General features: G+C 40.3%; 1 protein-coding gene across 13 annotated transcripts in view; it reads left to right on the forward strand.

Annotated features, from left to right (window-relative positions):
* Positions 1 to 15,057, forward strand: part of LOC135200757 (homeobox protein cut-like) — a 504,978-nt gene that overhangs the window by 168,287 nt on the left and 321,634 nt on the right. The window contains exon 1 of one of the 13 annotated variants that reach the window (XM_064229373.1): positions 1,823 to 1,879. The exons of the other annotated variants lie outside the window; for them this stretch is intronic. Coding sequence (XP_064085443.1) covers positions 1,871 to 1,879 — 9 coding nt within the window. The 5' untranslated portion in view covers positions 1,823 to 1,870. Of the gene's footprint in view, positions 1 to 1,822; positions 1,880 to 15,057 lie in introns of those variants that run through there. 13 annotated transcript variants of the gene reach the window in all.

Here is a 15,057-nt window from a genome sequence, read left to right on the forward strand (position 1 = left end):
ATGTTGACATTTTTCCCAAGCTAGTCATCGTATTAAAGCAGTAAATGTAACGATGATTTGCCTTTTAAAACAGCAGCTAGACATGTAATGGAGAAAACGCCAACAATTAGCTTAGATCATTTTTGTAACGTAGGTTTGTGTTTTTAAATTGTAAAAGTGCTTTTGCTGTGAATTACGACACAACTCTTGCCTTGAGATTTATTTTCAGTGAGATTGACTTGGCAAGGATGCTTGTGTAAAGCTCTTTCTGGCATTATAGATAACGTTGTATCTCTTTGAACTAGTGGTTTCAAGAGGTAATTTATGGATGCTTTTTTTTCTCTCAAGAAATAACCACACTCAGGCTAGATGTTATGTAGGTTATTCTTGAAATACTGAAGACAATGTACCATTCAGAATATGAAATTTATTTTATGCTTAGTTTTATATAAGTATATATAAGTGCAACACACACACACACACACACACACACACACACACACATATATATATATATATATATATATATATATATATATATATATATATATATATATATGAGACGGACTTTCTGGATGCATGTGATTCTTTATTAGAGGAAAGGATCCCATCTCATCATGTGTAATAAGCATAAACCGGTAAACAAATAGGGTTTTGCTATTTCAATCAGAGCGTGTCATGGGGGTAATGTTGCCTTACCAACCGACCCTCTTTCAGCCCTTCACCCCCTTCCCCCTTCTCCCTTCCCTCTCCCCCTCCCTTTATGCTCATCCAGCATCTCCATATAAACCATCTTCCCTTTACCTTCTCAACTGATGGTCTCTCCATTGATGATTTTGTTCTGTCGGATGTTACGCTGCATTGGAAGGCTAAGTTTTGAATCATGGCATTGTAGAGCGAATGACGATTATCCCACAGAGAGAGAGAGAGAGAGAGAGAGAGAGAGAGAGAGAGAGAGAGAGAGAGTATCGATATGAGCGTAAAGGAACATCTAAAAAAAAAAAATAATCGCAAAAAGCTCTTTTGCGACTTGCCAGTCAATAATCTTCCTTCATGTAATTCGTCTTTCTTGCGATCATCTTTCCCCTTTTGACTCGGATAATTATCCAACAAGTGGATCAATTATCTAATAAGTGGATCAGTGATTCATCAGAAATACCGTTCCGAAACCTCCAATTCCCATTCGCATTGATCTCGGAGTTTATGGCTAATTTCACTCTTTGTTAGTTTTGTCATGTACCAGTTAGAGCTACGGGGAAACGGCTCGAGGAATTACTTTAAATGGAGGAGGAAGAAAAAGCTGTAAGGGCAAAGGGAGTTGGTGAGGGAAAGGGGTTTAGGGTGGGGGGAGGGGTAGGGGGTTGGGGGTAGTTGATTGAGACTGAGATTGAGATAAGCATCAGAGATGCAGATCGACGTTCGGGAACAATCTGCAGTGCGCTAAAACTGTCTGGTCTGGGTCCATACTTACATCTTTTATTGCAATGGCCTTTATTGTTAATCATTTGGCATGACTTTCAGAAATGGATGTTTTATTTTTCCCTTGCTTTCAGTGCTGAATTATATGTTTCTTCGTATCGTTTCGAATGTCCCTAAATTAATTTAGTTTATTGTGGTATTTGTAATAAATGTGTTGATTTTCTTCTACTGCACCACTAATTTTATTATAATTGTAAATTCTCTCTCTCTCTCTCTCTCTCTCTCTCTCTCTCTCTCTCTCTCTCCCTCAAGTTATTCTGTCGAAGTATAAAATGAAAATGTTATTTCAGACCTCCATACGAAGTATGTAATTCATGACTAATTCCTTCTTGTTTTTGGCTCTTTTCAGGTAAGAACTTTGCAGAAGGCATCGATCTTTCATGGAACCTGAAGTGAAGAAGGTGGGGAAGGCATGCAAAGGGTAAGCCCTTTATCATTCATTGCTTTTTCATCAAGGTTGCAAAATCAACCCCTGTGAATTATTGCCTTGATCAGATCGGGTTATTTTTTCTGTTTGTTTTGCCTTTAGTTCTCAGTAACTTTGATGAGATCGGTGTTGTTTTTTGTTCGGTATGCATGTAAATAACAAGTCACATGCATGAAATGTACGTATGTGAGGTTTGCATTTGGCGAAATGCACAAATTGTAGGTAAGGGTTGAGTTTGCTGGCGCCACGGTTTGCTCTCCAGGCGTTTGTTCACCAATTAAGGAAAAATTGAAGTGACCAATTCATTATGGAATTATACACGAAAATATTTTCTTTTCACGATGAATTTCGGAGGCCTTATGAAAATTCTAGTCACTTAATTTTTTGGAGTAATGAAAATTTCCATATACTATATAGTGACTGTATATTGATGCTAATATTAAGATTTATATTCGTGTGTTTTGCATTAATTTACGCGTGCACGGTTGCATCTATCTGTGTAGGTTGACTGTTTGCGTGCGCTTTATTGCTTCCATTTCTCATTTCTAAATCGACTCAATTTTTGTTGTCTTTGCCATGGTAAATTTGATAGACCATCAGTAGACTAGAGTATAACCAATACGATTTCTATTTCAGTACGTTATGCATCAGATATTTATTAATCTTTTATTTTTTATTTATTTTATTATTTTTTTTTTTTTTTGGAAAACCACATAACAATCAAAGGAGGAAGATGTCGTAACCGTACACGACAGTCGATCTCCACTGAAGCGCCTCCGGTAGGCACGACACCGAGAGCAGCATGTTTGACAGCGTCAGCTTTGGTCTTGGGAAGTCATATGCACCAAACCTAAACACACACACACACACACACACACACACACAGATCCTTCATAATTCAGTATTTTAGTATCCACAGCATCATCTCGGTCTGTTTGGCCTCTTCGTTGTTCTGCCAGAACTTTTCCTTGAACTTGAAAAATCACCTTCAAATCATAAGCATGGTCCGGTTTACTAACCATTTGACTCCATCTTTTGACACTTTTTTTTCATTAATTTTTAAACCTCTTCTACTTCACAAACATCCTTTTGTATGATCGTTCTAGAATACAGTGTTAATGAATTTCCTGAGACTTGTGAGTTATGTCGTATTGATGAGAAATGCAGTATTTAGTGTTTGCACTAAAGAAACTGAGTGACTATTCTGTAAAAATTTTCCGTGATAAAATTTCGGTACTGAAGATGTGTTTAAGATTTAATATTATATTTACGAGAGTGGCTCTTACGAGATACAAACACAATAAAAAGAAACCTTAAGAAAGATGAAGAAATCACGAGCTTTATAATTTCCTGCTAATCTCTTTTTAAACAGAATTCGTATATTATTTATGCAAATAATATCCGATCAGAAATGAGAGAGAGATAGAGAGAGGTGGGGGGAAATGATCGCAACGCAAGAATGACGTAACTCAAGTTTGATCCTTTTATTGCGTGTCAGCTCGAGGTGGAGGTTCACAAGTCAAATGTAACTGCTGGCTAACCACAGTCTTAACATATAGATTTTTATTATTGCAGCCTGTCACTCATCGCAGCAGCAACAGTATTTGATCCCCTGATCATCGTTCATACGTACACATACATACACGTAGTGTTTGCGTGCTTGCGCGCAGGTGCTGTGGCTGCTCTAATATTGCATACCTTGACTCATGCTTGCTAAGTCTGTGGTGTGCTCCCGGCCTACCACCCATAAGTCCACCCAGCTACTTAATAGGTATCGGAGTCTGATGGGGTCTTGGAGCCCTATCTCAGCCAAACACATTCACTTAAGGGGACGGACGGCGATATCCTCCTGACGATACCGTTCTCTAAGAGGAAAAATGCGGAAGTTGAAAATATATATAATGAGTGAATTAATTCGTCTAAATATCAGACCCCCAGCCTTTTAGTTCCTCCGTTGCTCGCGCAATAGTGAGTGAAAAACGTTCCTTTTTATTATGAGCGGCTCGAAGCGTTCCGGTATCCGGAGTCAAGCGCTGCCAGTAACCCTTTGTTCGGCCGACTCCTTACCCGAAATATATTTTAATTTCGTCGTGCAAGCGTTCGACAATAGCACGCTAATTTGTGCGATAATGTCATATCATTTTCGCTTGATGAAGCCCGTAATGATTTACCAATAATTTCAGGAAGTCTTTCCCCATTCTTATAAGTGACTAAAGTCTTACTTAATTTGGGAACTTTCAACAGCAAATTACTTTTTTAGTCGTGTCTTTAGTTAACTTACATGATTTTTGCCATTGTGCAGCTGGCAATCCTGCACGTTGACCCTTATAATCAGCGCTAACCCCTTCCCCGTCCACCCCCCCCCCCCCCATTTCCCTCTCTCTCTCTCTCTCTCTCTCTTCTCTCTCTCTCTCTCCTTTTTTCTGTCTAATTGACGGTAGAGGGGGTTAGAGGAGTGAGGAGGAGGAGGAGGAGGAGGAGGAGCCCTGGGAATGGGACGGCGGCAGCAACAGCCTTTAAATGTCTCAGAGCGACGCTGAGACATATACCTTGTATAATCTTATCGATAATTTCAGCGGATATATGATTTGCGCTGGTGGGTCTTATTGCTACTTTGCGCTGATAGCTCTTCCTGCTGCGCCTTCCTCCTGCCATGCGCAGATCCCCAATTTGCTCCACTTGAAACCCAGTCGACTTTGAAATTTAAAAGTGGCTGACATACTTAATAGAAAGAGGACGAAGCTTCAAGGAGTAAGTGTGTGTGTGTGTTTGTGTATATGTGTGTATTTGTATGCGCGTGCGTGTGTAGTTATGTGTGTTTGGGGAAGGGAAGTTTATTGAGTTTTAGGGTAAGGGGATTATATATATCTATATAATATATATATATATATATATATATATATATATATATATATAATTTACTTGTCTTTTCCTTTCATCTGTCTTTCCATTTCTCTTAACATTTCGTTCATTTCCTCGTATAATTAAACGATCTTTCTTTCCTCCTTCCTTCCCTCCCTCATTCACGTCGCTTTCCACCCACCCACGCGTTCCTCTGACCCAATCATCCGAAATAGTTTCGGGAACACATTGCCGTCATAATTTAACATTATATTAGTATTATTATGCGATCTGTGTCACGGCTGGGTTGGCTGGGTGTCGGATTATGGCTGAATGATCGGAACTGTGGTCGGGTCCAGGGAATCTTTCCGATAGGTTTGGATGCATTAGCGCCAAACGGTGGACGAGCAAAGCCACACTGAACTGACCTTTCCGTGTCATCGAATGGGTATGCAATGGAAGGCCTGTTTTAGAACTTAAAGTTTTTTTTTCATCACATTCCAGACGTGACTTCTGGAAATAGATTAAATGTTGGATGTCGCGTTATTAATGTTTAAAGACTGGTTCATTGAATATCGCGAGTAATAGGGCACGTAGACTCCCAAGTTTCAAGCAGAGCGGACGTAACCAAGCTATCAATGTCATTCATGAAAAAGTAATGATAAACGCCATCATTCCCTTTCTCAGAAATATTTTTTTCTCTCCCTTCATGCTCTTCATAGCCTCTAAATCCCGTCACCGACCCTAAGCAGACGCGGAGGCGGAGAGTAGAATCATCAGTTACACATGCGAACCCTCAATTCCTGAATAATTCATTGATGAGCTACCGAGGTGACATTTATGGAGGGATTCATAATGCATGCAATGTTGATTCTAATGTTGTTAATAGAATGTAATAAGCAAATGTTTATTTGACGAAAGCTTCCGCTGAATATTTTAGAGCTCTGCCCTTTTTGCCGAGGCGCGTCTATGCTACAATATTAATTGGTCCGGTAGATGTGCGTACGTTTTGTGACAGATCTGGATGCACACAACTCTGACAGCCATTTTATCGCTGACAGAGACATCATAGGCATGTACTTGATGATCTGATGTACAGAGAAAGAAAGAGCGATGGAGGCTAATTGAATCTTCTATTTGAAATGGGGAATACGTTTCGATGGCCTTCGTTGAAACCATCCACGTGTTTATTTAGATTTCATTATTTTATTCAGTACTGGTTTTTGAAAGACAGTATCGTCTACAGGCAGTGAATCACGTTTACTTGTACTTTATATCATTATTTTGCTGAATCCATGTACATCAAAGTCGTACTATTGTCCTCAGCGTTTGTACACACTTTCGGTTGTTAAAGCGTTAGGTTCTGTTGATGATAGATATATATAGTAGGTGATGTCGACACGAGATTTCTGAGAAAAGTCACTTTTAGAGTTTCGTGAGGAGCTTTTGTTGACAGGGATTTGAGAGACTTCAGATTTCGCTCGCGTGGTTCTACGAAATGACCCTGGGATTTGCGTTTTGAAGTTTTATGGCGCTTTTAAATGAAGTTGTAACAGTTTCGGAAGATGATACCTCGCTTTCGTTTGTTTCCCTTCTCGGATCGGAAAGTTATTTGAAGAAGAGTTATATTTTATTTTTTCTGTGTGAAAGCTAATTTTGTATTCAAAGGAATTGCTGTGCATAGGACTTATTTACTGTATTTGAACGAAGTTTACAAGTTTTCGTAGAATTTTAATAACGCAAATGTCGGTGATTTCCAACGTACTAGGGTCAGTCGATTTCAATAATCTTCGGTGAAAAAGAAAAAAAAACTTTTCGAAGGGTGATTTATAAAACAAATGGCCGATCGAAGTTTTATTATTATTATTATTATTATTATTATTATTCCACGGTAAATGCAAAGATATCTCCAATAAGTGGCATTCTCTTTGTCCGGATCCACAACTTCGAATGTCTTGTTTTTTGTCCTTTTTTTATTTTGAAGTTTCCTCGATAAGGTCTTTTGTATCGCCTGGCATTTTTAAAGGGGGATCTCTTTGTCCAGAGAGTCTCACCATGAGGTTTAATGTACAGGAAGTGAGTGTTTGCGATATGCATATTGATTTATAATTATCCGTAATTACCGCGATGGAAGAGGGACAATGGGATACCTAGCATTATTAGGACGGAATAGATTCTCTATTGTTTCCTCTCTTTTATGCGTTTTTATATCTGTCATTTCCATGCCTTGACAATGCGTCCACTCGGGCGGATAGATAAACAGAAAATAAAAAGATCTTTTTTAATGCTCTATTTGTAATTGAAATACCTGGAATATCCCGACATTTGGTGCTTTACAATCCAAGATAGAGATATTGAAGATCTTTCTCTTTCTGCAGTGGTGAGGAATACAACAAAATGTGATAAATTCAAGGGAGTTGTTTTGTAATGTCATGAAATATTATCTCCCACGATAGGCTGAATATTCACTGCGTATGTAATCTTTATTGAATGACTGGCGTCTTTGGTGTAGGTTTACTTAAATTGATAGTTTTGAATCAGGTTATTTGTAGAGAACTCACCCACACACACACACACATATTATGAATTCTTATCACATCACTTGTTGGCCGAGTCGATAACTTCACTGAAGTCCTGATTCTCCTCTGTCCGCTGGGCGCTGGTTCGAACCCACGAGAGGACGAAATTTTATCAACTAAACAAATTCCCCTTCGGTTAACATAATATGAAAATAAATTAATGCCGAGGTAGAGCGAACTGGATATTAAAGGGCATTTGTAGCTTTATATATATATATATATATATATATATATATATATATATATATGTGTGTGTGTGTGTGTGTGTGTGTGTGTGTGTGTGTGTGGTGTGTTTGTGTGTATGTGGCGAGAGGGGGTTGGGGAGGGGAGGGTTGCTGAGAGAGAGAGACATTGTGTTTGTGTAGGCCAAAGGACTTTTACGACGCGACAATACAACCCAGCATATTCATATGACGGCAATCATGCAATGTGTCTCCTCCGCCTTGTGTGTGTGGTGCGGAAGATGGCAGCGGTGGTATTGAACTGAGCAACATATGGTATCGTTATCGTTGATTTCTTATTATTCTTCTTGTTATCTTTCTTCTTCTTCTCTTCCTTTGTGCGTTCAATGCACGGCTGGAGATAATTGGGTGTCGCCTCTATTCATTAGCTTTATGGTTATTTAGATGTTACGTGGTGTCGTACTAATTATCGTTCTCTTTGCTTTATTAAGTGCTTGATGTTCGCCGTTAGTTTCCGGATGGCTGGAGTGGCTTGGCTTTCCGGAAATTCATGTGGCTAAGTCTGCATTATCAGTTGTGTACATAATAACTGTGTATATATGTATGAATATATACATGTTATATATATATATATATAGGTATGCATATCATCTATAAGATATATCTCTATATATCATATATCTATATATCTATAGTATATGGCGCGCGCGTGTGTGTGTATTAGAAGTTCGTCTTCATTTTTGAATGGCGAAAAATGAATTGTCTTTTTGGTTCTCGACATAATTTACATGATATGCACACACGAATATACGTACGTGTGTGTGTGCGCGCGCGCGCGAAGGCGCTCGCTAGATACGAATGACATTAGATTTTCTCGAGAAATGACTTAAATGGAGATGAAAATGTCAAAGTCGAGACTGGAATCCCTTTTTCTTTTGGCGTTCCAGGTCGATTCGACTTCTTCCATAATAAAGGGTTCCAGCCGAGGCATATCAAATAGTGTCTCTTTTAGATCTCTTTCAATTCATCTAATCCTTCACTCCGAGGCTGGAGTCGGACACGGGGGGGATTTGGGGTGTCTAATGGGCGTGGAGGGCTGGTCCTGTATGTTCTGGGGGGGGGGGGGGGGGGGAGGGGGAGGGAAGATGTGACTTTGGAGGGATTGGTTTAGGACAGGTAGAGTGGATGGGGTCAAGGAGGGAGGGAGCTCATATAGGACCCTAAGGCTACATTATCTTAATCACTCAATTTGTTTTGTTATAAGGTAGTTAAGGTTTGAATAAATATAGAAAAAAAAGATTAACAATAGGCTGCTTTTGTTACTCGTCCCTTGAGACGACTATTTTTTTTCCCCTCTTCATATCGATCACCTTTAATCATGCTTCTACTTTAACTAAATTTATTGGTGGAATTTACGAAACAGGGGCGCCCCCCCCCCCCCCCCTCACTCTCCCTCTTCTCTCTCTCTCTCTGTCTCAGTAAATCCTTGGAGAGCCTTAGCATGTCGTGGAGAGAAATTCACGTGACCTTATGGGTGGACACATGTCACCAAACCATATAGAAATTTTCTCTAATATAGCCCCTCACCACCCCCAACCCCCCTTCTACTTCTCATGTCTTTCAGAGGGGGTGGGGGAGGGGGGTGTGGTGGGTTGGGGGTGGATACCTTTAAGGAGGTTTTTGTGTCGACTTTGTGGCTTGACGGTCATAAAATTCACCTGGATTGACATTTATATATATATTTATATACTTATATAGTATATAGATATACTTATATATTATCTATATATATATAATCTGATATATATATATGATTATATATATAATAGTTATATATATATATATATGTATGTATATATATATGTATGTATGTATGCATGTATATATAGATAGATAGATAGAAAGATAATGTGTGTATTTGAGTGCGTGGTCGCGCCGTTTGTGAATACATTTTTGATTGTATGTAACGCATCTATCTACTCATACTTCAGCATGAGAAAATATGTAGGTGGATTGTTTGTCGCAGGTTTTGTGTGAGGAACATCCTTCCACGGATGCCTGTTTGTATCCAAGTAAGAAAGTACTTAGCCAAATAGATACTTGTGGATTAAACGCTCAGCAAAAATGTTCAGTCCCTCGCATAATTACTTCACAAAGGAGAGCCGCGGCCGTTGTTTACCATATGCCACAGGCATAAAACAGAACAGCTGACTGTTGATTTGTCTGTACATTTGTCAGTCCGTCTTTGTCTATTCTCTTAATGGAGCCTCAAAACACCTGCATCTCATTTTCTGTCATTACAAAGTTACCGAAGGTCCGTTTTCTGTTGCAAAATGCAACGCCTTTTGTCACATCAAAAAGAGCAAAGAAAAAAAATATCCTCCGCTCAAGTTAGCTAGTGGTGGTGGTTGTGCACATGTGCAATCCATTGAGTTTGTCGCGCAACATTTCATTTATCTCATGTTTTTGTGCAAGTTGATATTGTTGATGAGGTTCTCCTTTTCTCCGTCTTTCTTTCTCTCGGTATCCGGTTAACTTTACCCTATGCAACCTCCTTGGGCCGAGGGGAATAGATGCTCCCCCCCCCCCCTCCCCCATTCATAGATGAAACAACCCATATGCGTAATTGTCTTTTAAGTCCTGCCTTTAGACTTCCGCCAACCTTAACTGCCCCTTTAACCGTTAGCCACTGCCGTCGGCTCCTTTCAAGACGACTGACACTGGTGGTGCCATCGGCCATTATCGTCATTTCTCTAGTCATCGACTTCATCACCGTAATCATCAGAGTCACCACAAGAGGAGGATTTCTGTCACACACACATATTGCTGTGGCTATTTCCCTTCGTCGGTGGTTCTTCATTACGCATGCGCTTCGCGCCATATGCTTCGCGCGAACGAACGATGGATAATTACTGGTTAGACTGCCGCCCTCTTTCGTAATTAGGTCGTTTGGAGTCGGCAGGAGACGTGCCCGCGTGCTGTGTGGATATCCTGCGCAGGCGCTGACAATTCCATTGATTTACACAATAGGACGTCCTTTTTCCATGAAGCAACTTCAAAGAAACACTATGCATGAATATTATCCTTCCGTACGACTGAAATTAAGTGAATGGGGCTAGGAAGATTATTGCCTTTCAGATATTGTGTGCTAAGTAAAGCATGTAAATTGAATAAAAAACAGTAAAAATATCGGCAAAGAAGAATGAGAAAGCTATTGAATTTGGCTGTGGAATAGCAGTCATAGTAGAATGCTCTAGGCTACTTCTCTCAATCAAAGGCTGGCTGGCTGGTCAGTGCTCTTCCACGAATAAGAGCGAGCACGAAATTTGTGATAGAACTGGCCCCTTTAGAAGAAATGAGGAAAAAAAATAGAAGATCGAGATAATAGCAAAGGCAAACGCCTCGACAAATGCGTCCGATTTAGCTGATATTAGATAAGCAGTTTAACCAGGCGCGAATTTCCCATTTATCCAACAGCGATAATAATCCGGTTTTCTCCCGAAAGAGACATTTAATGAAAAAAAAAAAAATCTAATAGTCAGAGAGAACCAACATTTCTGTGATAAGTCAAACCGAGTGTGTTTTTTAGATGCCTATGGCGGCCACTTTTGGTGGACCCACAAGGCTTGTGGCTTAGCTTTGCCGTTGGCTACAATGTATAAAGTAATATATATAAATATATATATATATATATATATATATATATAATATATATATATATATATATATATATATATATAGTATACTATAACGTGCGTCCGTCTCCTTTCTACCTGCGTTTGATTCAATTGAGACGCAGCGATCACTCATTCGCGTTTATTAAACACCAAACGAAAAATGGCGAATCTATCAAAAGAACCCGCGAAACAAATTTGGTGCTGTAATTTCCGTCTTTACAAGTGGACGAAATCAAATATTTCCAATGGCACCTGGAGGGTTGGGACCTAGACGAGAGAGAGAGAGAGAGAGAGAGAGAGAGAGAGAGAATCTTGTTTCCAAAAGCATATATAGTTTTACACTTTACGGAGCTGATATTAAGGCAAACTCTTAAAAATTCGCTTATGATTCATGATCGCTCATTTTGGTCATACTCATCATTGCTATCTGTTTTGATATTTAGGCGTTGGTGATATGATGTTATAATTTTAACGAAGTTTTATAGCTGGCTTGAACACTAGACTTAGAAAAATAACTATCATGTTTTGTTAGATTGTAAAGAATGGCACGGCTTACAGTCTCGGTGATAGCGTTTCTATCTCTCGATTGGAGGATCTAGTATGTTCGAATCTCGAATCGAACGTTGATGGAATGATGGACGCGTTTCTTAAAATACGGCATGCTTTGTATGTGGAACTAGGTACAGAGAGAGAGAGAGAGAGAGAGAGAGAGAGAGAGAGAGAGAGAGAGAGAGACTCGATGTAAACTTTCGTTGTTGTCAGAATATATACCATCAACGCGGCAGGGCCGCGATTAGGTAATCTTCAAACCACTGGGGTGAAATCAGTTACGCTGTATTTATTAGATTCTAATATAAGAGAAATGCTTTCACACTTCATATTTTGAATTCTGGCTTCCTATAGATTCATTCCTATTGGGTTGTATATATACAGTTTTCTTACTGTCTAATACACTCGCTTAACTACATATATTATGTAATGGGATAGATACACAATTCAAACGAAGGAACCACGTCCATTGCCTTCTGCTAAGCATGAAAGTTCAGGGACCCTTTACTTCTTAAGTAAGTGCACAGTGCATCCGCTGTTGAGCAGTGTTCAACTCCCACCTCTCCACCCGAACCCTCAGCTCCTGCCCGCCCCTAAGCGGAAGCGATCCATCGGAAAAATTATATTTGCTCTGTTTATCGTCACCTGACTCGGTAATGAGCAAATGCAATGGCTAGCGGACGTACAGCGGATATGCCGCCTCTGATGAGGGCGGACGCCCACAAAACGACCAAACTACCATTCATCCATCCGTCTTACGCCCATCAACCACCCAATCCCTCCCCCCACGATCACCCCCCCGCCCCCCCCCCCCCCCCGTATTTTTAGTTTACCTTCAACAGTTCTCTCTACTGATATCTATTTTCCCCTGCCAGCCATAGCATCTCATCGAATTGAAGGGTGCTTAGAACTATATCGTTACATCCGCTCAACTTGTATTGAATTTTTCTAATTTCCGTCGTTCGATTCAATTGATCCCCGACTTCCTCCCTTTATGGCGGAGTTTTCCCAGCATACTGGCCATTACTCGTCGTGTCTGTGCATCACTCCGTGTACATATATACCATAAACTGCTGTCACAGCGACGAAGGTCATGGACGTTCGTCAAACGTGGAACTTCGAAGCTTGTCACAGCCTTTTCGCTGATGCGATACGTGACACTTGAATCGCTTGAATTGATACCTTTCCGATAGCCAAGTGATTTCAGGAAGCCACTCCAGTCAGGAGACACCACCCGGACGCCCATATGTGAGTGTGTGTATGTGTGTGCGTGTGTGTGTGCGCAATCTCATACACTCCCAGACGTCCAACCAGTTGCGACAGAGCCCGGCGACCATACCGTACTTTACACGCCTATCACTTCTCATAAAAAAAATGAGTGTTGTTATCTACTGTCTCCGTGGGCTTAATTACTAACATTGCTAATGAATTCGCGGCATATCTGCTGGGTAATATCAGCTTTTTTTTTTTTTTTTTCTTCCTTTTTCCCCCCGTTGATGATTGCTGCCATTACTAGAGTTAGTGGCAGCCATACCTGTCAAATAATTACAGCTGTCGAAGGTTGTATGCCCGGCCGTTGGCTTTTGAGTATTAATTAAGATAATGCTCACAAATGTTGATGAATGACGCTAGACACAGGAACTCTTTGTCGGTTATTATTGGTAATCGATAAACATCGTAATTAAATAATGGACTGATGAGTGTCCGGTGTGTTTTCTCGGGTGCTGACGAAACACCTTTCGGGAATCAGTCGGGTCAACAGTGGGACTAGTTCCTCGCTGGAAGAGTGGCTTTGTGCTCGGCTGCCATTCCGGTGGTCCGAGGTTCGATTCCCGGCTCGGCCAACGCGGAATCAGAGGCATTTATTTCTGGTGATGGAAATTCATTTCTCGATATAATGTGGTTCGGATCCCACAATAAGCTGTAGGTCTCGTTGCTAGGTGGCCAATTGGTTCCTAGCCACGTAAAAATATCTAATCCTTCGGGCCAGCCCTATAGGAGAGCTGTTAATCAGCTCAGTGGTCTGGTTAAACTAAGATATAGTTAACTTTTTAACAGTGGGACTGTGGAGTTCTTGTGAGAAGATTTCACGTAATGGAATAGTAAGTTTCTTTTCAAGTCCTTGAAAAGAGAGATTGGTATGACTAGCATTTTATAGATAGTACGAAGCAGTAGTGCGGTGCACCCCCCCCCCCCCCCCCCCTCCCCCCCCCCCCCCCCCCCCCCCCCCCACCCACCCCCCCCCGCCGCCGACCCACCCAAAAAAGCCTTGTACACTTTATCCGTATTCTTCTTTTGTGGAAACTCGTCGATCCTTGGCTGTAAAGATTTTATACGGTATAGTAATGACACACTAAGAACTGGATAGTAATGAGTTACTATAAATGGCCAAGTTCAGAGGGCTCCGTCAGGCATTAAGCAACGAAGTATTGTAGAGGAAATCGCGTTCTGGGGTTCATGAACGCCTACGGTAACGTAAATAACAAAATCAGATCTCAGTCATAACTGCCGCCAGTCAGATTTACGCAGTCTTGCGCATAAAACGTCACATAAGAAGCCATCCAAGTGTCTTAAAGGGAAACCGCTTCAGTGGTGACATGCACGCCATCTTTTGGTTGCGCGCGCATCTACATGTATAGGAGTGACAGCTATTTCACGAAAAAATAGACGGAAAGAAAGGGAGCGATCATAGCTCTTCATCCAGGCAGAAAATGAATGGATACTGGGAAAGCAACAGAGGAATTAGAATGAATACGCCCATGTCTTGTCGTGTGGAATAATCGCTTATTTAAGTCGATTTACAACGTAGCGGTAAAGTGCACGAAGATCAATGCCCGATAAATCTCAGTACAAATTGTCTGTGAAGACGATTGCAATTCAAAAGTTCTGATCATAAAAATTCTCACTGATTCGGCGATTTGAAGGTGCAGGAAACCCGAGAAATATTTACTACTAAAACTTAGATACAGGATTTGACTTTTTTGGTTCTCAGCATTAAAAAAAAAAACTAATGCACTGTTATTTTGTTTCAAAGAAAATACATTTTATTTACTATAAGATCAAGCAAATGCACTGTTTTATCAGGTATAGCAAAAACTCTGAGCTTAAAATAATGCATATTTTTATCTAGTTGAGCAGAGTAATCAATTTGATTTATAACAAGCGTAGAATAATACTTATTTATATTTATATGAGGTCCATAAGTACAATGGTACAATCATTATTCATCATTTTAGAAAACGAGTAAATTCAACTCTTGTTGAATTTACTTCCAGCTTTTCGTTGCTCATGGCCAGGGACCTGTAAACTTTTCCAAATATCTCTTTACATCTGCTTTATACAAA

The sequence above is a fragment of the Macrobrachium nipponense genome, chromosome 27 (genome assembly GCF_015104395.2).
Source record: "Macrobrachium nipponense isolate FS-2020 chromosome 27, ASM1510439v2, whole genome shotgun sequence".
Classification (NCBI taxonomy): domain Eukaryota; kingdom Metazoa; phylum Arthropoda; class Malacostraca; order Decapoda; family Palaemonidae; genus Macrobrachium; species Macrobrachium nipponense.